Source organism: Sander lucioperca, chromosome 4 (assembly GCF_008315115.2).
Source record: "Sander lucioperca isolate FBNREF2018 chromosome 4, SLUC_FBN_1.2, whole genome shotgun sequence".
In the NCBI taxonomy this organism is placed as follows: domain Eukaryota; kingdom Metazoa; phylum Chordata; class Actinopteri; order Perciformes; family Percidae; genus Sander; species Sander lucioperca.
In genome coordinates, this window is record NC_050176.1 from 4,688,232 (window position 1) to 4,711,985 (window position 23,754).

At 38.3% G+C, this 23,754-nt stretch overlaps 1 protein-coding gene across 2 annotated transcripts; it reads right to left on the reverse strand.

Moving 5' to 3' along the window:
- Positions 1 to 1,019: 1,019 nt before the first annotated feature.
- LOC116039652 (excitatory amino acid transporter 3-like) lies at positions 1,020 to 23,004 on the reverse strand. 2 transcript variants are annotated; one of them, XM_036000340.1, is made up of 14 exons: positions 22,791 to 23,004; positions 20,144 to 20,284; positions 18,226 to 18,318; positions 10,786 to 10,903; positions 10,468 to 10,510; positions 10,318 to 10,380; positions 10,031 to 10,212; positions 9,609 to 9,716; positions 8,262 to 8,384; positions 6,869 to 7,063; positions 6,262 to 6,393; positions 5,690 to 5,785; positions 5,206 to 5,207; positions 1,020 to 1,815 (listed from the first exon to the last, which is right to left on the reverse strand). In XM_036000340.1, exons 1-14 carry the CDS (start codon positions 22,912 to 22,914, stop codon positions 1,649 to 1,651), a joined length of 1,587 nt encoding a protein of 528 aa, XP_035856233.1. In that variant the 5' UTR covers positions 22,915 to 23,004; the 3' UTR covers positions 1,020 to 1,648. The 2 variants fall into 2 exon arrangements, with proteins under 2 accessions (XP_035856233.1, XP_031140458.1); XM_031284598.2 differs by lacking the exons at positions 1,020 to 1,815; positions 5,206 to 5,207 and adding an exon at positions 5,229 to 5,481.
- Positions 23,005 to 23,754: the final 750 nt, after the last annotated feature.

Below are 23,754 nucleotides of genomic sequence, written 5' to 3' on the forward strand. Positions count from 1 at the left end.
CATATTATGCTCATTTTCAGGTTCATAATTGTATTTTGAGGTTGTACCAGAATAGGTTTACATGGTTTAATTTTCAAAAAACACCTATTGTTGTTGTACTGCACATTGCTGCAGCTCCTCTTTTCACCCTGTGTTCAGGTCTCTGTTTTAGCTACAGAGTGAGACCTCTCAACTTCTGTAACATCTTTGTTGGCAGTCACACATGCGCAGTAGCTAGGTAAGATCACATCATCTAGCCAGCTGTTTGTTTCTACAACTTCAGTTAGTACAAGGCAGGATTAGCCGGGAGACTTCTTCTAAACGAGGGCGCACTTCCAACTTTGCGTGGAATACCTGCAGAACAGGGACATGTAAGTAGTTCTTTTATAGATTATGGTGAACTAGTGTGTGTTGTAGCAGTGTTTTGCCATTCAGAACGAGCTAGCATGTTACAGTTAGCGACCTCGTTTCGGCTAGTGACGTAAAAAGCCCTGCCGATTTTGAATGGCTCACCCGGAGACTGAAGGCAGGAAACCCATGCATGTGGAAGCACCAGAGACACAAAATATAAAAAAAAAAAATTTCATAATATGGGCACTTTAAAAACTTTCAGCTCATTATCTGCCCATCTCTTCACACAAGGTTTCACACAAAGTGTTTGTATGCAATTGTTACACTGCAATAGTTTCATTGCTGTTGTCTTTTCCCCATCTTTTAGTTCTAGTAAGATGGTCACTAATCTGTCGCAAGCTCTCTATTCTGTTTATAAATTACATACTGTATTACAAATATGTATGTTAAGAAATTAAGGTTTTTGATATTTTCTCTGAGGCCAATAAATTATTGGAAAGGCAAGTTTTTTAATATTTCAATTGGTAAGGTATATCTAGCTTTGTTTTTAAAACAGTGTTTTATGTTTAATCTATGTACACGTTACATTTCTGGTAAAAGTCAAATGTCTATAAGAAGGCAGTGCTGTAGGCATTTGTTGTACGGATCTACCAATTATCGGCCTGGCCGATTATCGTGGTCGATATTTGGCAATTTGCAGATTATCTGTATCAGTGTTTTATTTGACTGATAACCAGTAAAGTTAATTAACTATAAAGTGTGCTACTTTGGCTCCGCTACAGCTCTGTGAGCAGTCTGCAACACCTGCAAACAGACTGATAGCATGTTAAAACTTCAGGAAGCTATTTTAGTTTTTATTTATTATTTTTTTTTAATGTATTATGTTTAAAGTTTCAGTTTTACCAAATAATTGCTTGAAGCATTTAACCAAAATTTTGTGTTGGAGTTTGTACCGTTCCAAAATGTTAATTTTGACTAAAAGATTTTCATTTTTACTGTAAATGCATACTGTATCAGTTCCAAATATCGGTTATTGGTTTCATTAATAACTAATAATCGGTATCGGCGTTGGCCCAGAAAAAAATCGGTCGACCCATAATTTATTGACCATTAAATACTGAAATAAATCCAGGTTAGTTCAATTTCATCAAATCAATAACTACACTGTACAAAGTGAAAGTGTCATTTATTTTAAGTGCATTTTTATGTTAGTCTTGTCGGAAAATCTGAAATTGTGTTTTTCAGTTTGCCTTAAAGCAGATTACACTCCCCATAGAAAAAATGAGAGTGTTTGTCCCTGTTGTACTCTGAGTTGACACTACACATTCTGGTCATCGCTGTCTTGGTCTGACAGATATTCTGGTGGGGTGCGCAGAATCTGGAGACCAATGTCCTCGCTCTGGGACACATCGCTGTGGAAAATGTCCTCATCAGAGGCCTGGCTGCTGACGTTGACCTGAATATTTTCAAGATTTGCAGCATCCCCTCCCAGCCAAAATCAAATGTTTCCCAATTTCAAATGATGTCCCCAAAAGGAAACTTTGTCAACATCTGTTTTATCTAACAAGATGCATTTCATTTTTGTTCATCTCACTTTAATTTTATTGCTGCAAAATGGGATTGTCAAGCAGACACACTGACCAACACATATATAATAATAGATCGATACTTGGCGTCTGTGTATCGGTACAGTATTGCCACGGAAAATATTGCGATACTATGCTGTATCGATTTTATATAAATCTATCAATGAATAAATCTTTGTCATCAAAACAAAAGGTTCCTTTATCATTGCTTGGACCAAGATGATTGTCAAATGACTGAAAGGGTGATAGTTACCCTCTGTAATATTGTCCAATTGCTAACATTGTATATTTAGGCAGCTGAATAGTATTGTTGTCAGCCATGGCAAACACTGTACTTTCAACAAAACATTCATTTCTCATTGTATGTACACACCAGCCAACCCGCAAATACATAGAAACATGACAACACAACGTACAAGAAAGCTTGTACAGAAAAAAGATATACAACAGCAAAATTATCAGGAACTACTGTACAATATGTTCAAGAAAAAAGAAAATAGGCTACACTCTCCGACCAGCCTCTGTTATACTTACATACCATGGTTGATTACATGGTCTATAATTGTTTCCCGTATCTCATTTGATATTTCCCTGTGCCTTTGCCTTTCTCCGGCTCTTCCTTATCCTCTGTTCCCCCCTCTCCCTCTCCCTCTCCCCCTCACTATGCCGCCCCCTATCTAATGCCCCTTCTTCTTGCACTGGCAGGCTCTTGCCCCTGTCTGACTCCTGCATGCTCTATATTCCACAGCTGTAAAATGTAGTCTTATACCCTTGCAGTATATAGTAAATGTGTTTGAGAACTGATTGGTTACAGTATGAGTTTCAGCTAAATTGGACAGCATTTGCGTTTGGTTGCTCTAAATTGTGAGGAAATTGCATTGTTCCCCATCTAGCCTAAATCTATCAATATGACAACTCTTACAACAATACCAGATCATTCTTAAATTACCCTTTAAAGCAAAATCACTATCACTAATCACTAGTGTAGTAGCCTATATAAGGCAACATAAATGGGCACTAAGCCATATTAAATGTTGGCATTGATTTACATGAATTTAAAACATTTTAAAAGAAATATCAATAAGGACTTTTAAAAAATGTGTCACTAATCAACATCAATGTGTCATCAACTCTTGGAAACATAAACCTACCATGTTAACTTTTAAGTAAAACTTTAACATTGATGGGTAAGTTTTCTCACTCATCTTCATCATCTTCATATGTAGTCTGAGATGAATTTGCGAACCCCTATCCTGCAGTTGCTACATGCAACAGAGCACTCAATGTCATGCCTCTGGCATGTGCACCTTAGGCCAGAGATCTTCAACAGGGGTTCCGGGGCCCCTAGGGGGGCCACCAAATTATTGTTCATTTTTGAAGTTTTTTTCCAGAATAAAATGTCTTAACATGTATCCAACACATTATTAGCAAATATAAATCCCCACTGATGATAGGCTTACTGGCCTATAGGTAAGGTAGTCACTAAGATAGCTATCCACAGATACAGTATATCCTAAGGATTCACTGTGCCACATGTACATATGTGCAACATTTAAAGATGATTTATAAAATCATGCCCACAATTATTATTTTAATAGCTTAGTATTCTATGCACTAAAAAAGTATAAAGGCTGTAAACCGCCCTACATTTTATTGTAGGCCCAGTTTAATATGCAACTTCATTGTATACAATATATGTAGTAGGGGCTCCCTGATCTATCTCTTTTTCAGTTAAGGGATCCTTGGTTTAAAAAACATTGAAGACCCCTGCCTTAGTCTGCTGCAGTCTGTCTTGCAGGAGCATCTAATGACATGTTCACATGAATGTTGCAGATCACTCAATTTGTTAACCCTTAGATGCATGAGTGACTGGAACCTACACTCTTCCATAAGTGGAAACCCCCCATATTATAACCAATGTGTTTTATAGAATAAAGGTATGCCATTTTCATAATTTTGGTTTAGAATAATGGTTTGTATTTTTTTTGGAATTGGTCCACATAACAATGATTTCACATTTCAAATATGTTTATCACTTTTTTTAACAGATTTTGAACATCAATAGGATACTAGGCTACCTAACATGTTAGGTGTCATTAGAAGCATGTTAGGTGTCATTAGAAGCAAGCTAGAATCATAGCAAGAGTCTGTCTCTCCATGTTTATGCGCATCAAGCTACTCAGTTATGTCAACAACAACCAATACACACATCCGCTTGTTAAGATGTGACGTTTCAACGTTCTGATAATGCTGTTTCTGGGTCCAGGGTCCAAAACTACAGCTTTGAGACTCGTCTTTTCAACATGCCGCAGTGCTGTGTCCCTTGTTGTTTAAATAGATCTGAGTCCAGCTAACATTAAACTATAGAAACTAGGAATCCTGAAATACCTGAAAGAAAATCTAATCATTTATTTAACAATAAATACTGAAATAAATCCTGTTCAATTCAGTTACAATACCGTAACTACATCCATTAAATCAATGCAGTTCAATTCAATACTACATCTATAACATGAATTCAATAACTACATTTTGTGATGGCCACAGCTGTGGCCACACAGCCATCTTAAAGGCGGTAACTTCATACACTAACATTTATCTTAGTTCATGCTGTTTTCCTTAAGATTGGTTTCTATATATTTTCAGACACATTATATATGTTGTTGTAAACAGTTATTTAGTTTAAATAATGTACAAGACACTGGATTTGGTTTACATGTATACTTTATTAGTTTTGGATTGTCTTTTTACTATAACGGTTTTCTTTTGAGCTTACCAGTGTTGCGGATTCCACACCCTGGAGTGAGGCATGCAGGCTGCTGGGACAAAGGGGTAGCGTCTGGAACAACAGCAGCTTTAAAGGGGTGGTGGCCAAATTGGACTCTACCAGTACTTGTTATGTCTGGGGGGGGGTGTAGCTTTATTTTTTCCCAAGATATTTGAGTTTTGATTTGTGTTGTATCTAGTACATTTATTCGGTTAATGTTAATTAAGATTACATTTCTTTTGGAATAAGTGTTTAGTTGTTTTTTTTTTGTTATTTGTAGTTTATGTATTAGTGTTATTGTTAGTCTTTCCCTGGGTGTCAAACCTGGTCTGATCAGCCAGTATATAAGTCCCTTTTGTTTCTCTTATAGGAGGTCAGTTGTATTTTTGAGTTTGTTATGTTCAGAGCTTAAGTTCGGTTTGTTTGTTTGACCTCTTTTAAGGGCCCAAACTTTATCTCTATTTTGTTGTAATGATATTGTGGGTAAAATAAAAAAAACCTTTTTTGAAATCCTCTTGTGACTCCTCTTGCCTAACTGCTTGGTCCCTGACAATTTATTACATCAATTCAATAACTACCATTTATTACATCAATTCAATAACTACAGCACATCTGTTACATCAATGCAATTCAAATGAAGTCCACCCTATTTGTCCCTGTTGTACTCTGAGTTGACACTACACATTCTGGTCAGGACCAATGTCCTCGCTCTGGGACGCATCACTGTGGAAAATGTCCTCATCAGAGGCCTGGCTGCTGATATTGACCTGAATATTTTCAAGATTCGCAGCATCCCTCCTAGCCAAAAAAAAACACAACACGGCCATCAATGGTGTGAGAAGATCAGCATAATAGATTTGATTTAGGGAGCAGATTTCTGATCCTCCACTCTGCTACTAGCCTCATATTAATCATTTGTATCAGATTGAAAAAATTAGACATTTTTCTGCAAATGTACTGGGTTAAAAAACAACAACAAAAACACTAAGACCATGTAGACCTGTACCTTGTCATGTGTTCCAGTTCTTGTGTCGACACTCTGTAAATGAGTGCTACGCCATAGCAGTTTCCCATGACATTGACAGCAGTGTTGCAGGGGTCTCTGAAAGGCAGAAACATCAGCCATGACCATGAAGAAAAAAGGAGGTGACAAGAACTGGTCGACAAATCTGGCACATGATCAAAATGCTGATAAATAATTATTTCAATTGTGAAGATTTTAAATTGCATTTCAAAGCAATTACACAATATAGCTTGAATTACAAAACATGCTAATAATGTCAGATTGAATGACCAAACATTAGTTACAGTGACAAACAAAGAAGCACCTATATTTACAAAGGATTGGCTATTGAAGGGACTGTACTGGAAATGCTGAAGAGACACAGTGGGCTGGGACTGCCTCCAAGCAGCTCTCACAGGCTGTTCCCCAATATGTGAAATATCTAAGTTTTTTTCACGGCCACATGCACTAACATTTACGCGCTGCTGAAATGGCTATCTAAACAAAGAACAGAGTCCTGTAGTAATCCATTTATTACATTTTGTATCAATTTCTTAACTGCTGATTAAACTTACAGGAGCCATTCTACAACCACCAGAGTGGAGGCTTCCTTTGCAGGTAAACCAACCGCCACCAACACAAAAAGAGTGGTCACTGCTCCTGTAGCTGGAAGCCCTGCTCCTGTGCTGGCCACTGCTGCCGTCACACTGCAGATCAAACACAGATACTGTCCTCATTAAACTGCACCATGTATTTTTAGTAAGTCACTCGCTTTTTCAAAGGCCTCATATTATATACTTTTAACCACTATTAAAGCGTAACTCTTGCCAAAATGCAACCTATTTACCTTTACCTTTTTGTGAATGTACCCGAGTCAAACTTTCGTTGGTGATACTTCGAGCAAAGTTTCATGTTGTGTCGAGCCTTCTTAGTGTTTTAAAAATAGCTATTTTGAGGCTAGCATATAAGTGCCCCTATTACTCCCATTCAAAAGGCCATTTGACCGAAAAACAAAAATACGGTAAATCTTAAAAGTATAAATATGCTTTTAAACGAAAGTTTGACTCGGTTACATTCACAAAAAGACCCTAGGTTGCATTTTGGCGAGAGTTACGCTTTATTAAATGCATTAGCTATGAAGATGATGCTATGATTTGCTTAAGAAAAGAAAGAGTGGCTTACGCAACGGTAAGTAAGTGGGCGAAATCCAGGTGAATTTTGTTGAGTTGGGCAATGAAAACTGCTGCGACCACTTCATAAATGGCAGATCCGTTCATGTTGAGGTTGGACCCAATGGGCAGCATGAAGTGAAGGATTCTTTCGTCGATCTTCAGTTGCTCCTTACAACATCTGAAAGTGACTGGACTTATGGCAGAGCTTGGAGAAACACAATGCATCCTCTGTTAGTGCACTACTCATATGAAAATAGTATGAATGTAAATCTCTCAAAAATGTTACTGATCAATTAACCAATAGGCAGAGAGGATGGAGTCACAGCTCTCTGTGATACTACCAGTGCTGTAGTCAAGACCCCCTTGGTCAAGTCCAAGACCAGAGGCCTGTACTACGAATCCAGATCAACATGCCCTGGATTTCTTTCAGTTACCCGGCTTCACCTAACCTAACAACCACTTCCCCATCAGTCAGGACCAATATCTGACCATAATTACATTTTGCTTTAGCCTGTTATTTCAGTTGCAACCCTGGCAGTGGTAAGCAATCGTGAGAGCAAATATAAAAACATAATTCAAACCAATGTGTCGCATCGGCAACACACGGCTCAAGAAGCCGACAAATAGCCTATTACGTATATTCACTCTGCTGAAAATCTATATCTTTCATAAAAATGTTGATCTCCAACATAACCTGCTCCCGACCAGGTTAGGTGTTCAGCATAATACCACGGCGATTGAACCTGTTAACAAGTGATCCACCGTCATGATACACAAAACCCTGGGTTGAACCTGAAGTTACCTCGTTAACGCCAAATCTTGCTTCGTAGTTCAGGCCTCAGGACTAGTCTAGAACAAGTCAAGTCCGAGTCCGAAGAGGTTTGAGTCCAAGTCAAGACTGAGTCCACATGAGAGACAGTAAAGACCGAGACAGAAAAAAAAGAATCCTCTTCAAGATCACTACTTACCTGTTTGTAATGTATGTAATGCGAGAGAAAATATACCTTCTATTTCAGGATGATCATTTTGCATTGTTTGGAATGAGTGCAGAGTAACACCACTTTAGGAACAAATTAGGCCATATTATTTACTTTAAGTAGATCTATTTTACTTAAGTCACAAAAAGCAGAAATACAACAATGTTGAGTCTTTTTGTCATGGTGTAAAAATAACATTTTGTACTGCCAATGGAAAATGTAACAAATAACAAGCAACACAGGTATCCCTAAAACAATTGATGTTCCCATTCTTGAATGTTTTACTTGTCCTGAAGAATTCATAGTGTAGAAAGTACTCGCCGACATTGTGTCTGTGGCCGAAATGAAATGAGACAATAGAAAAACATCTTGAGTCTCGGACTTGAGTACTACAGCACTGGATACTACTGTGTTACATCATCTTACCTGGATGAGGTGACCAGTGCAGCAACTAAGGCAGGAAAAACCCCCCTGATAACAGCCAAGGGGCTACTTCTCGTAAAGACAAAATAGATCAGTGGTAAAACTACTGCTGCATGGATTACAAGCCTGAAACACAAAATAAGTGCACAATCAGTGTCTGATATATTAAATACTAACAACAGCAAGAGTTTACTATTACAATGCAGCTGCTAGGAAGGAGACATAAAGTGAGAAAGAAAGAAATTACACAAAACAGAAAGTTGAATTCATAAGCAGCAAAATGCACCCTCCCTTTATTACACCCAGGGGTTTCACTGTTACAGTCTTATTTGGTCATATTGCTCTTTGTTGCTAATGTTAGCAAACTTTAGCTAGATATTGCTCACCTTTCTTTTATATCATTCTTGCTGGGTTTCTGTTACCTACATGTCTCGCGGGGTCAAGCGCAGTCATTTATTATTTCTGTATAGAATAATAATTTTGACACTGAGTCTTGTGCTTCTCTGTGGAAATGTGCATGACCACTGTTTTGTTTTGAGAAGGCCTACTTGTTCATATTTAAATATGGCATTTGGAATGGTTTTGAAAGAAAGTGATAAATAATCACATGTACATTTACTATATGTTTGGCATAAATGGCGCAGATTCTTCTTTTTTTTTCCTACAAACTTATTTTATACAATTTCTACAACTTTCACAAGCTTTTAGGTCAGTCAAGTGGTAGTCTAAATCCACGAGGTTCCACTTCCAGGATTGCTCGGTCCGCCAGATTTCACTCATTAAGGCCAGATATCCATTACCTTCCGCTTTCTTCGTGTTGACATTTTAAACTCTGGTGGATTTATGGTTTACCATTTCTCAGATCTCTGCAAGATAAAGCAAGACAGCTAGCTAGACTATCTGTCCAATCTGAGTTTTCTGTTGCACGACTAAACCTGCTGTGTGGACTAGCCAGACCCTCCTCCGCAGCGCTGTGGAGGAAGGTCTGGCAATGCGGGACTATTCAAGTGAATACTTGACTGACCTAATGACTCTTTCACGCTTTAAGTGAGTAAAAGTAACAGACCTGTTTTATATATATTTTAATGCAAGACAACTTTTATTGAACAACTGCTGCTGTGGCCTAAAGTTACAATTTTGGGGTAATGCTAATGCTATGACACAGTGTAAGTAACAAAAATAGGGAAAACTGATAAAGCCAACATAATCCGTTATAGGGCAATGGCCTAGCTAAGTAAACTTTGCTAACATTAGCTAGCATCAATAAAACTAGGAGCTTATGTGGGCCCCGTTTTATAGATATATTTTTGATGTGTTATTTCGGTGCTAAAACAGTAAAAATAAACTTACCCAATCATAACCGTTAAAACAAACTCTCCCAGCTTGAAGATAGTTTCCCAGTCGTAAATCTCCAAAACATTGCTTGCAATCATGAACATCACTCCAACTGGCAAGTAGCTGGAAAGAAAAAAATGAAATGAAAAAATGAAAGAGAAACTTAGTAAATGGAGACAGCTGTCTGAATACCATTTATATATTAGCTTAAAAAAGGCTATTTTGCCCTCATTTCCAAAAAATGGAAACATCAAAATGATAATGAAAAAAAACGTTGGGGGACAAAACTTGAAAAATGATCTGAAACTCCTTTAGAACACAAATAAACAGACGAGAGAGTGAAAGACTGCTATGTTTTAACAGATTTTTTTTTACTGTACTGTATCACTAAATGTTTTCAATGTGCAGAAAGACAATAAAATGTTGTTTGACCTTACCCCAAAATCAAGTCGACCAAACATCTTGTTGCATCATTAATGACATTGACAAGCTCAACAAGGATTTTCCCCTTTTCTCCCATCTTGTTGAGGATCACGCCAAAAACAAAAGACCAGACAATCAGACCCAATGTGTTGACTCCGTTAACATAGTGGCCCCCCTTTCGCACTTCTGTCGCATTCTGTAACAAGACCAGAAACTCATTAAGAAAAATGGTCTTAGAGCAACTTCATGTATAAAAGATAATCACTGCAAATGTAAATAGTGACAAGGGGAAAATATTTACCGTCATCATGCTACTATTGTTATCATAGACTTCAACTTCAATCTCCGTCCTATCAGTCTTGAACTATGAAAAAAGAAATAATTAGAATAATCAGAAGTATTACATGGAAAGAGAGGAAATGAGGCAATGAAAGCTTAATGAAAAACATACCCGTTGGAAGCAAGCCTGAATCAGGTTGTGTGGGACCATGTTCCTATAAACAATAAATAAAAGTCTATCACTATCAGTAGACTTGGAAATGTTAACAAACCACTCAAGAATTGCAGCTTTATTAAGGACATAATTACACATTAGCGGGATGTTTGCGTAGAACACCTGAAATACCAAATTATGTCTGCTTAAGCATAACAAGTGGATGTCAATTATCTTGTTAGATGTTCCAGCACTTTCTGAAATTGCTTGACTGACCTAAAGACCTTGCTGAACTGATATACAGAGAAACCAGAAATTATGTATCTTTCTTCTTACCTTATAAGATCCATCAGGGCATCGGCAGTGGAGAAGGCCTGATCTTTTTCTTCTTCTTGTTCTTCTTTTTTAACAGCATATTCAACTCCTGGCTTGATCAACACTACCAGTGTTATCCCTATGACACATAATCCGTGGTTGAGCGTTTCATACAGTACAGAGGAGGCTGGTTCATAGAGGCAGAGGAGGTTGCTCCTCTTCTCTCTCTTTGAGAGGCAAAGGGAGATCAAAATAAGAGTAAATTTAAGAGTAAAAAAAGAGTAATTTGTTGAAATAAAGGAAAGTTGAACAAAAAAGTATTTTTTCGGGCATTGTTGGCCAAAACCTTAGTTTATCTTCTACGTAGGAGATAGTATCTCGTACATACAAAGTGTGAAGTTTTTCTCCTGGGCTAGTTAGCCACATACCATCCGGTCAGATAGAGGTTCTAATTTTACATCCAAACTGTATAAGCAAGCCATGGCTGAGTTGAAAATAGAGCCCAAGTATTTATCTGCGTACCATCCGCAGTCACAGGGAGCTATAGAGCCGTTTCTTAGCACATTACAGAGCATGATAAAACCATTTGTTGAGGCGCAGCCGTAGGAATGGGATGAGGCCATCCCGTTCTTGTTATTTGCTGTTCGGGATGCTCCCACTGAGTCTCTGGGTTTCAGTCCTTTGAACTTATCTTTGGAGGGGCCCGTTGCACTTGTTTAATGTTTTGATTTTTGATTTTATTAGGATCCCCATTAGCGGATGCAGAACATCAGCTACTCTTCCTGGGGTCCACACAAAACAATAATAACATTACCACAGATAAGACATTTTCAGACAAAACAGCCAGGCATCTAGTTTCATTAGCTGCCTGGCTGGGGTGGGTGGTGGCCTATCTGAGTCACAGAGCTCATAGCAGAGGTGAAACAGAGGGATGGGGGTCAGTCTGGGGACATGTGACGGCAGAAACAGGCTGCATGAGAGGATCAGCGTTTCCTGAGCTAATTGACGTTTCCCCCTCAACACAGACTGATTTTAGTAAGTGGCGTATGTATGACACGCCAATTCGTATGCCATTTTGGCGTGTTATTAAGACGTATAATCGCTTTTTAGCGTGTTTATCAACGCCGTTTGGCCTCCAATGACTTAAATTACCTTGCAATTGCGTGTGAATTTATGCCAAGCGAGTAGTACGAAAGCCCGAAAATCTGCATAGGGAGGTTGGTCGGGATGGTGGATGGGTCAAACACAGGACTTTCACCCAGGAGACCGGGGATCGTGTCCTGTGTGTCACGTTTCCTAAACCCAACCGTCGCTTTCTTCTTTCACTAAACCCAACCGTCGCTTTCTTCTTTTACTAAACGCAACCGTCCCGTTCTTCTTTTCCTAAACCCAACCCGTCCGCTGTATACGGCGTAGACATACACGCGGACAGCTGAAAATGCGTAGAGATAACACGCCAAGTGGCGTGTATGTTAACACAAAGTCATGATGTCACATTGCTCAACAATGTTATTGTTAAGTCCGCATCTTTAATTGTTTAACAAATGAACTGTGAAGCGAGTGGGAAGTTGCATCGTTTGATGAAAGAAAGAGGAGTGAGCTGGCCAGCACCGAAGCTGAGACTGCCAAGCCGAGGTCCCGCTAAAGGAGGAGCGTGTCGGCCGCAGAGCAACGGAGGACGGCGCCTGATGTCAAAAATCCAGGTAGGCCCAAATCCTTAACTCCAGTCTGGCAGGTCTAGCCTTAGCTTCTGTAGTTTTCAAATGTGCAAGCACAAAAAAGCTCTGTTGTAGAAACCTAGACAACACGAGAGTAAGCTGTCCAGGGTTGGTTATGTTGTGACACGGTCACCGTGCTACATGGGCCTCTTTTTACTCTCTTCCAGCGGTCCACATGGCTAATTAATATTCACGTAAATTACATCATAGGACTACATGTAAGTGAATATTAATTAGCCATGTGGACCGCTGGTAAGGGATAAAAAAGAGGCTGGTTCATCTCAGGAGTTGAGTTTAATGGCCTGAAAGAGATTATAGCGATAACTACCTAAACAGTCCAATGAGTTCGGGACATGCAGACTCCTCACAATATGATTTCATATACTTAGCCTATCTACACTGTTAAACCCAAGTCGGCGCCAATACACAGTTCCATTATGTTTTACAGTAGACATTTGTTAACGTTTGTTCTTTTGTTTTTTGTCTTCTTTATCCTATTTCTATGCTGTTTTACTGCACCTTTTAATAGTTATCTCTAGTTGTTACTGTTGTTGTTAAACTGATCCTGTTACCGATCAGTTACTGGTTTTTTTCGTTGCCCTTGTAAGGTGCCTTTGAGTACCTTTTAAAGCGCTGTATAAAATAAATGTATTATTATTATTATTATTATTAACTAAGAAGGTAAAACCCTAAATGCAGCATAAACACTGCATTTAGCTAAACCTTCAATTCCCTTTGTATCATGCAGTAAGCGCTTCAGCGAGGCTTTCTCGCCCTCAAAACAGCCTGATTAAGAAGTATTTACGACGTACGAGATACTTTTTTATGTACGTAGGAGATAAACTTAAGTTAAATTTTCACCTTGCCTTTCAGGGCTTCCTTAATTACCAAATGTCAGTATCATCCCATCCATCTTCCATCCATCTTCTTCCGCTTATCCGGTAACGGGTCGCGGTATCATTAATACAATATTTTTTTTCTCTCTTCTTTGTAAAAAAAAAGCCATTATTTAAATTCGGATTAAAATGCTTCAACAGCAGCAGGGCAAAAGAGCAGTCTGGGGGGCAGAGGAGGCAGAGGAGGATGGTCTCCTGCCAACTCTTTTTTTATGCTCATCTATTATCGGCCAAAACAAGTAATATAATGCTCCAAGGGCGGACGTCCCTGGAACCTTCCCACAGGCAGAAGAACTCATAACACACTTCATTTTCGCTTTGTTTTTAATATTTCCAGATTTTCATGGTTTTTGTTTTAACGCTTTAAATCAGAGGGTGTTGTGTTCAGTGGCGTAACGAGCCAACACTGGGCCCTTATGCAGGATTATCAAGGCGGGTCCCCCTACTACAGCACGTGATGACGGCGCAATGTCCGCTAGTAGGCCACCATGAATAGGACAGGATAGGATCATAGAGACACAGCATAGCAAGAGATGAGATGACTGACAAAATCAGGAGTAGCCTACGCGCACCACAACAACAAAAAAACACTGGTGAATGCGCACCCTAACACATGAAAAAACACACAAGGGCAGTCCCTCCATGATTTCGCGGCCTTTTTTTTAGATTGTTGCGGCCCAAAATGCCTGATTTCGCGGGAGCTTTTGTAAAAAATTGCGATAAAAGTTGTGATGCCTTTTGTATGTTTGTTGCAATGAAATTGCAGAAGACAGTGAAAGTTGTAAAAAAAAAGTTGCAATTTGCAACTCCCCAAACTTGCTTTGGGGAGAATAATAATTATTACTATTAATTAGGCTAATTACTCTGGGCTGAGTTTTCCTAGTAACCTTACCAAAAAGGCTCAGGATGCTGCAAATGTTGGTATAATATGAAAATGGCTGGTGGATTTAAGACAAAAAATAATAATTTATTGAATGAATCAAATATGAACATATCTGTCACTGTGAGTGGCTTGTTGATCTTTACATTGTTAGTTAATTTCCTAACCTGGCCTGGGTGGGACACACATTCATATGGTTTGATAAAGTACTTATTGGACTTTAAAGGTCCCATGACATGGTGCTCTATGGATGCTTTTATATAGGCCTTAGTGGTCCCCTAATACTGTATTTGAAGTCTCTTTCCCGAAATTCAGCAGTGCAGAATTACAGCCACTAGAGCCAGTCCCACAATGAGCTTTCCATAGTATGTGCCATTTCTGTGTCCGTAGCTTTAAATGCTATTGAGGAGGAGAAGGGGGGGTGCAAGGTGGAAGGTGGGGGTGTGGCCTTGACCAACTGCCATGCTTTGCTCGTTTGAAAGCCATGATGTCCCACAAATTTTGAGCATTGAGCACTTCATTTCCTGCATTCAGGTGAATTTTTATGCACCTATTTCTACCTTTTTCTGAATCAATTTATGCTGGAAATATCTTTATGTAAAGGGAAACATAGATTACAATCCAAATATAAAAACATAATGGAATATTTAGCAGTAAGGCTCTCAGGCATTCTGTATTGCTTTCATCTATTTATTCTCCTTTGGATCGACTTCTAATTATATCTGAGTCACCACACACGTCGCCTAGCATAATTTACTCCTCCTCCTCTTTTGCGTCTTTTGTTGGGGAAGTAACCTCCTTAAATGTGCATATGACAATTATTCACCTCAATGATACATTCATTCATTTTAATGAATTAATAAACCCCTGGACTGTAATATTTCTGTAACACTCACACCACGCAGCCAGTCTGTCGCCGGCCTAAGGGCTCCTGCACACTGGCTGCGTGGCGTGAGCGTGTCAGCTGCGTGGCGTGTCCGTTTTTATTTCGGCTTCCATGTTAACAGGTTAGAGCTTACACACTGCCTGCGTGACACGCACGTCTCAGGCGCGCCGAAAACGAGTGCATGCTAGAAATAGGACCGGCGCCTATTTTTCACGCCACACGCAAGCATGTTGGAAGCGTTTCCAGGCAAAATAGAATAGGAAAAGATGTTTATATGTCATTTTGACGAATACATTTAATAAATAACATTTTGATGTTTGAAAGTCTCTAGGTTTTGACATAAATGCAGATATGCTAAATATTCTGTAGCCTATTTTGCCGTCAATACTGCCGATGTTGTCTTTGCTGTAATCAAATCAATCTATATTTATGTTTAACATAAAGTATACTACTGCTTGAGTGCAGTACATTTCCACAACTCTCTCCTATGCTTTTAACATTTTAACAATTTAGCAAAATCTGTTGAACTCCTTTTTACTGTAAATTGTATTTCAATTGGATTCTGATAAAACAATTTCATGGACTTTATTATCTCAGGAAAGGGAATTGAAATATAAAAATATATATATATATATTGAAATATGTGCAAACAAATGTACAAACACAAAAATATTGACAAAATACAGTTGAAGAACACACTATTATTTCATTTTATCAATGAGAAACCTACAAGGCTAGCAGCAGCAGCGCCGCGTCAGACACGTTTCTGGTGTGCAAAGACAGAAAACGCCACTCAACTGACACGCAACAGAAACGCCACGCTCACGCTCACGCCACGCAGGCAGTGTGCAGGGGTCCATTTCAGAGAGCAGTTTTAGAGAAAACTCTGAGTTTGTTAACCCTGAGATGAGGTAAACTCTGGGTTTTCTGTTTCAGAAAGGGAGGTAACTTAACCTCAGAGTCAGTTACTATGGTAACTGAGCCTGTGAACCTAACCTGGTCGGGAGCAGGTTTTCTCCTCCCTCTGACACAGCGCTCTTTCATTTCATCATTCATTCATTCAGTCTGTATCAGGCACATTTTAGACCATTTTGTTATCGGCATGAATAAAAAAACAGGGTTGGTTTATTAACCATGTTAGGCAAACTATAAAACATTTTTTCTCAAAACATGGCATTTCCTTTTGTTGACGATCCCGTTGATAAAGAAGCTGTATTACTTCGCAGGGAGATGAAGTTGAGGCCCTGACTATAGATGCATTTCATTTCCAGATAACTACCTATTTGAGCGGTATGGTTTTCTTCCCAGTCTATCAGTTATGTAGCTTACATAACCTTATCCGTCTTCATATCACTAACGTCACCCATCGTGGACATGCTCTACATCCCAGCACATTCTTTGTGTCGCATTACGTTTTTTCGCAAACAGCACTTTTCTTTACAACATTGGTGATGCGGAGCATATTAGTAAAGCCACTGTAGCGCCGTGAGAAGAATGTGACTCGCTCTGAAACGTTTTTTTAAACGTTTTTGTAGTGTTCCCTGGACACAACCCAGTAAGAGCCATTAAAAAGGAGTTCCAAGTGTATTGCAGGTGAATGATGTAAACCCTTTGAAATAAAAGATTATGAATTATAATTCTGTTAATGATGGTGCTGCAGCCTCAGAATGGGATTAGTAGGCCTAGGACTTTTTCGCCCGCAGGATTGTACCTTAATGAAATAGATTATAGGTTCAATACCATTTCACCAGCAGTGTTGGTCAAGTTACTGCCTAAATTTAATACATTATAGATTACTAGTTACTGTCATTTGAGATTATTACAATATTACTGTCTCTGAATTGTAATGCTTTACAGTACTTTTGCATTACTTTTGAGTTACTTTCACCAAAATAACAGCGGAAGTTTGACTTGGCAGGTAGCTTGTGAATTTCACCACCGGATCAATAAAGTCTCCTCTTTATCCACTTTAATACATCGTAGATTACTCATAATATTTTGTATAATTAATGTGAATATGCAAAGTAACTAAAGCTATAAAAATAGAGAAGTTAAACGTACAATAGGCAAGTAGGAGAAAATGAAAATACTCAATTAAAAGTACCTTACAGTTGTATTGTAGTATGTTACACCTGATACTCACGGCTTTTTTTTTCCAGTGAAGAAATGTTTTGCGGTGTAATGCGTTATATTACTGCGTTACAGCAAAAAGGAATACATTACTGTAATTGCCTTACTTTTGTAACGCGTTACTCCCAACACTGTTCACTTAAGATTAAATTAAATTAATACACTATATTGGAACTTACGCATTTAGTCTTGCAGCAATTTTCTCCCACGCAAATTCTCTCTCTTTTGCAGCAGCTGCTGTGTTGCTTTTTTTAACAAAATATATATTCAAACTCGCTGTATGTGTGTGTGCGAGTATTTCCGCCGACCAGTTTGTTTGTGGTTGTTACCATGGTGAATCGTAGTATCATCAGGGGCCCCAGGAGGAAAAGTTCCGTTGTCACTTCCGTTGTCGCTTATGTGTTTGTGTTGTGGCTTTTGCATTTGTGTTGTGGCTTTTGCATTTGTGTTGTAGATTTTTGTGTTTGTGTTGTAGATTTTTGCGTTTGTGTTGTAGATTTTGCGTTTGTGTTGTGGCTCTTGTGTTGTGTTGTGGTTTTTGCGTTTGTGTTGTGGCTTTTGTATTTGTGTTGTAGCGTTTGCGTTTGTGTTGTGGCTTTTGTGTTTGTGTTGAACCGTCTCGGCCACCATACCACGCAGAGCTTTCGCCGTAGCCTACGAGGTGGCCTGAAGTTTATACTTGTGTGTTGGTGTGTGCGTCGATCTCTTTAAGAGAATAGCAGGGCCGGCGTGTGCGTGTGAGGAGTGAGTGGTAAAGCGAGTGAGAGAGTGACGGTGAACGAGTACCGACTCTAGAGGCATAGTGTCTCAGTTATCTATGTAAATCAGCCTTAAGTTAGAGCGAGAATGTCAGGTGCGTTGAGTGAGTGACGTCCGAGAGTATGTGGAGCAGGTAATGCTGCTGTGCGAAGGGAAAGCGAGAGGGAAAAAATAGCTATCTCTCTCTCTTACCTATAATCACAGCTATCAGAGTAGTGCACAAAATGTATGCTGTAGAACGTAGAATGATTTTCCTGGAAGAGTGAACGCCTAGACCAGAAACACCTAGGAAAAACAACAACAACATGAGCTACAATCTGCAGACTACAGTATGGAGGGTCAAGGTAATGTATTAGTCTTACATAAGAGTAGTTAATGGAGAGTGAGGGGAACACAGTTAGGTAGGTAGGTAGGTGGGATGCCCCCCCCCCCAAAAATGAAGAATGAAATGAAGAATCCCCCTAAAAGTGACCAATGCTACTTCACCATAGACCATATATTAAATAGAAGTATTTTAAACTAAGTAAAGCGCTGTAACGTGAACAGTCTACAGTGTGATCGAACAATAAAATCTGAGCAGCAGTTGCTGGTTGTTTTTTAGCCGCTACAGAGCTCTGGGACGCCGACTACATAGCACTACCAGCAGCAGTTGTTTAGCTGCCAATAGGTGACTGCGAGCCGGCTACATGGGCTGTGGTTGTGGAGTTTAGCAAGAAAAAGTGAGCATCATGCCGCGATGACAGTGTAGTTTAGGCAGTGTAGTTTTTAGGATAGATAGATATCAATCAATCAACTTTATTCAAGACACAAAGGTCCATGGAAACAACACAATACATATATATATATAAATATAAAACAATACAAAACATTTAAGAATTGTGCCAATGAGGCATCATTTATCAAACATATACAGGCTTAGATAGATAGATAGATAGATAGATAGATAGATAGATAGATAGATAGGTAGATAGGTAGATAGATAGATCCCTGATCCCTTTACTTTATTAATTCCACTGTTAAAGCAATTTTTGGCAAAAAAGAGGGAAAGATAATGCAATAGTGCTAATACTTAGCAATTGACAATACTTGTCGACAATAGCTTAAATAAATGAGAGTATTTGTACTGTTTGTATCAGTCTAGTAATTCATTAGGGTAGCTTGAGGCTTCAGGGAGGCCATAAGGTGTAGCCTCAAGCTTCCCCCTGGAAATATACACATTTCATCCTGAGATGTGTCAACTTAAAATGGACATGTTCTTCTGTAATGACAGGTAACATGGTAAAAGCATTATTTACAGCATCCAACAACAACATATCCCAGGAGTTGTAGCTGCAGGTCTAAGAAGAGGATCAGAAGATCAGATGATAAAGTCACTATCCACCAAAGATTCACCAGAATCTCATTTTTTTCTGGATGTTCCAGTTATTCTAGATAATCCACAGAGCAAACAGTAGACAGTTTTCTTTGGAACCATTTTCTAACAAAGAAATAGTCCCTGCTAAGGAATAGAATGTGTCATAACAGGTGTCTGTGTGCCAATTGAGGACAAGAAGAAGAGGAAGAGGAAGACCACAAGCCAGTGTTGTAGATCTCAAAACATAAAAGAAGGCTTTGCAAATGTTTTAAGAGGCAGAAATACATTATTCATGATTGTTAGACCTCAAAGCAAGACTATGTAAATGTTTTTGCTAGTTTTAGTTTAGTTTCAGTTTTTCAGAAAGATATACTGTAGTTTTAGTTTTTTTTTCTTCCAATACACTCAATACAAGTTTTTCTGCTGCAGCCTTACTTGGTCTGGTATAACCAGTAGCTGTGGAAGTGACATTAAGAAGTCAGTTTGTTGACTTGATGAAGATGATTCTTGAATTCTTGAATCGTCTATACTTGCTACCTTTTAGCATTTACCATTATCCTGTAATTGCGACTTGTGGCCACAGTGGCTGGTGTTCATTAAAAGTTACAAAGACTCGCTTGAAGGTTTAACACTCTATATAGGTTTAATAAGTTTAAACTTGTCAAACCACCAGTGTGTTCTCTTTAAATGCAGTGTGCACAACATGTATAACCAAATGTAACAGTTAACAGTGTGAGCATTACTTGTGTGGCTTACCTAATATCATATTCACAATAACGCGAGGGACGGCAACCACCTTAAGCATCCGCATGAGTATTTCTCCTGGAAAGCCGATGTGGAGATGTTGGAGTGTGTCCAACTCGGCAGAGGCCTTGAGAGTCAAGCCCAGGGCAATGCCTGTGAGACAATAACAAAGAAATCTAAACAGAGGTAAAACAAAACCCAAACCGTTTCACAAAAAGGGATTTTCTATTCAGTCAACCATAAATCATAGGTGGAAATCCATAAAGCAAATCAAATTGTTAAGCAAAGACACACTGATCAATAAAAACCTATGTCGTATTTAGGCTAAAATGTGGCTGTATTGGGGTTTTTTTTGCGTATCCCTATGTGCTTTAAACACATTTAGACTGATTGTTCATTTTTAAGATAAAATTCTAAACACCTAATAGAGTGAAATGCTGTCAGCTGGATTCTGAGCAGATATTTACTGTAGGTGCTATTCTAACACTCGTTTCATGAATCTGATAAATCTTTATTGATTCAATAAACAAAAACTTGTGATCAAAGTTGAATTGCTAGCAACATTTTGAGCAAATATATACATGATGTAGGCTATCTGTGCCATGCTTGCTTTTTAAAACCAAATTCATAATCACTTGTAAGGAAATAAATAATTCTAACCTGTCTATCAGAATCCTCCCATTCACCTTAGAAAGGACACTAGTGAGCATAGATATAGAACAATTGTTCTATATCTATGCTAGTGAGAGCTGCAGACCTACAAACATTACTAATAATGCCACCTGTTTTATCTTTTATAACAGGAACCAACAGCACTAAGTTTATAAAGTTACAGTCAGGCAGAATGCATTCACTAGAAAGTCAGATTTAAGCTGTGTTATCCTGCTGAGACCATTTTTGGCAACAGTTGCTATCAAACTCAAGTATGCACCTATGTGATAAAGCAAGGGTCTTCAACATTTTTTAAGCCAAGGACCCCTTAACTGAAAGAGAGACGGATCAGGGACCCCCTACTACATATATTGTTTAAATGAAGTTGCATATTAATCTGGTCCTACAATAACTTTTAGGGCACCCTAAAGCATTTTTAGATAATTGTTTTTGCATAGAATACTAAGCTATTTAAATAGCCTAATAATTGTTGGCATGATTTTATAAATCATGTTTTAATGTTAACCCTTAAATGTGAAACAGTCAATCCTTTGGGATGAACTGTATCTGTGGATGGCTACCTTAGTGACTATATTACCTATTGGCCAGTAAGCCTACCATCAGTGGGGATTTATATTTGCTAATATGTTGGAATCATGTTAAGACTTTTTAATTTTTGAAAAAACTTTTAAAAATTAACAATAATTTGGAGGCCCTCCTGGAGTGACTCTGAGGACCCCTTGGGGGTCCCGGACCCCCTGATGAATATCCCTGTGATAAAGTATGAAGAAAACGCCAGGGCACAACATCTGATGGGTCACAGAAGTTGGTGTACGTTGGTGTACCGTTCAAACAAAGATCAAATCACTACAAGACTGTATGGCTGCAGCCTGGAGCCTTCTGTCTCATGCCCTCCCGCCTTGTGCCATCCCCGAACTTCTACTTTTCAAAATAAAAGCTTGCATCTGGTCCACTATGTCTTCGTACTTTGGTCATTAAGGAGAATGAAAGGATGCTGTGGTTGCCCTGGCAACGTGTTAATGTAACTGACTTGTAATTTTTTTCGGTGTAATTTAAACCTTCAATTAAGATTTTTTTTTTTTTAAGATTATTTTTTGGGCTTTTCTGCCTTTAATTTTGATAGGACAGCTAGGTGAGAAAGGTGAGAGAGGGGGAAGACAGGCAGGAAAATGTCACAGGTCGGACTCAAACCCTGGACCTCTGCGTCGAGGTATAAGCCTCTCAGTATATGTGCGCCTGCTCTACCCACTGAGCCAACCCGGCCACCTTCAGTTAAGATTTAATTTCACTTTTAATCACTTGAAATATTTTTTGCCAATATGAACTTTCCTGTTAGGTTAACTGCTAACGTTAGCTAGCTAACTAGTTAGCTAGTTTAAATAGGCTATATTTTATTCATTAATTCAATTATCAATTACAATAAAAGCCAGATAGGTTACATACGATACACAATACAATGTCCGAGAGCAAAAACCAACAAAAAACATAAAACATAAACTATACAAACACATAAAGAACCTATATAAATAAAAATATTATCTGATTAGAAATCAGAAAAAAGTTTCTGATTCCTAATCAGATAATACATTAATAATAAGTAAATGTAGAAAAGTAAGTAAATGAGGTATGAAAACGTACAAAAAAATATATACAATTGTATCAGGATACACAATCACACTATAATGTGTAAATTCATTTCACAACAATATTAAATAAAGGATAAATAACCGATATTGTGTTAAGAGGCTCATCAAATACATTCTTATAACAGTCAGTCAGTATAAATGTTTTTTTTTTTTTTATTTATCAAATAAAGTGATTTAAGAAGTGACTTAAATTCCACAAAAAAAGACAGACACACAAGCTAGGTCTAATCATGAGGTCTAATGAGGTAGTAAGCTTTAGTCAGGCTGACGTTAACTAGCTATAAGTTATATATTTCTTTCCAACTAACATTAGTTAACTTAAACTTGTAGTCATCACTTACCCAGGACAACAGCTGCTTGAAATGTATTCCGCAGCAAGTAAGCCCATGCTTTTTTCATGAAACCCCTCCAGCCTGTGGTGCCAACATGGTTTTCCTCCTCAGTAACGTCTTTATCCATTTTCATGCAGCCTAATTAGCTAGTAAGCAAACACATTAGTTATCTAATACTGATGTTAACCAGAACAGTTTAGACAGTTTGGTACTCAACTTTTGTTTTGATTCAACCGATTCTGGATAGAACTCTGACAAATGTCATGACAATCACAAACTACGAAAGTAAACAGGTCAGACTCCCTGGTCTGTCTGTCTGTCTGTCTATCTATATATATATATATATATATATATATATATATATATATATTGATTGAACAACAACTTGTTTCAGCTCTACATGTTATAACTGTCAAGTATTAGCACTATTGCATTATCTTTCCTTCTTTTTTGCCAAAAATTGCTGTAACAGTGGAATTAATAATAAAGTAACGGGATCAGGGATCTATCTATCTATCTATCTATCTATCTATCTATCTACCTATCTATCTATCTATGTAGATAGATTGAACAACAACTTGTTTCAGCTTTCTACATGTTATAACTGTCATAATTAATTAAATCATTAATTAGGGTGCTTAAGAAGAACCATTTACAATGCTATATTTCATACTTCACTTTGTCATATACTAGAAAAATGCATTTTAGTGGTTTTATGAAATATGTACAGGATGCTAAACTGATTGGAATGCAGTTACTCCACTCAGTGTTTCCCACAGAATTAGATTCTATTTGTGGTGGTAGCTGACCCGGGGTGGGGGGGTGCACACACGGAAAGAGGTGCAGGCTTCTTATATTAATTGTACTGCAAATATTTTTATACAAAATTCTGCAGGTAACAATTCAAAATTTTAAATGTAATGCTATAATGCAGTAAGGGTATAAGGGTAAGTATGAACAGGGCACAACCGTA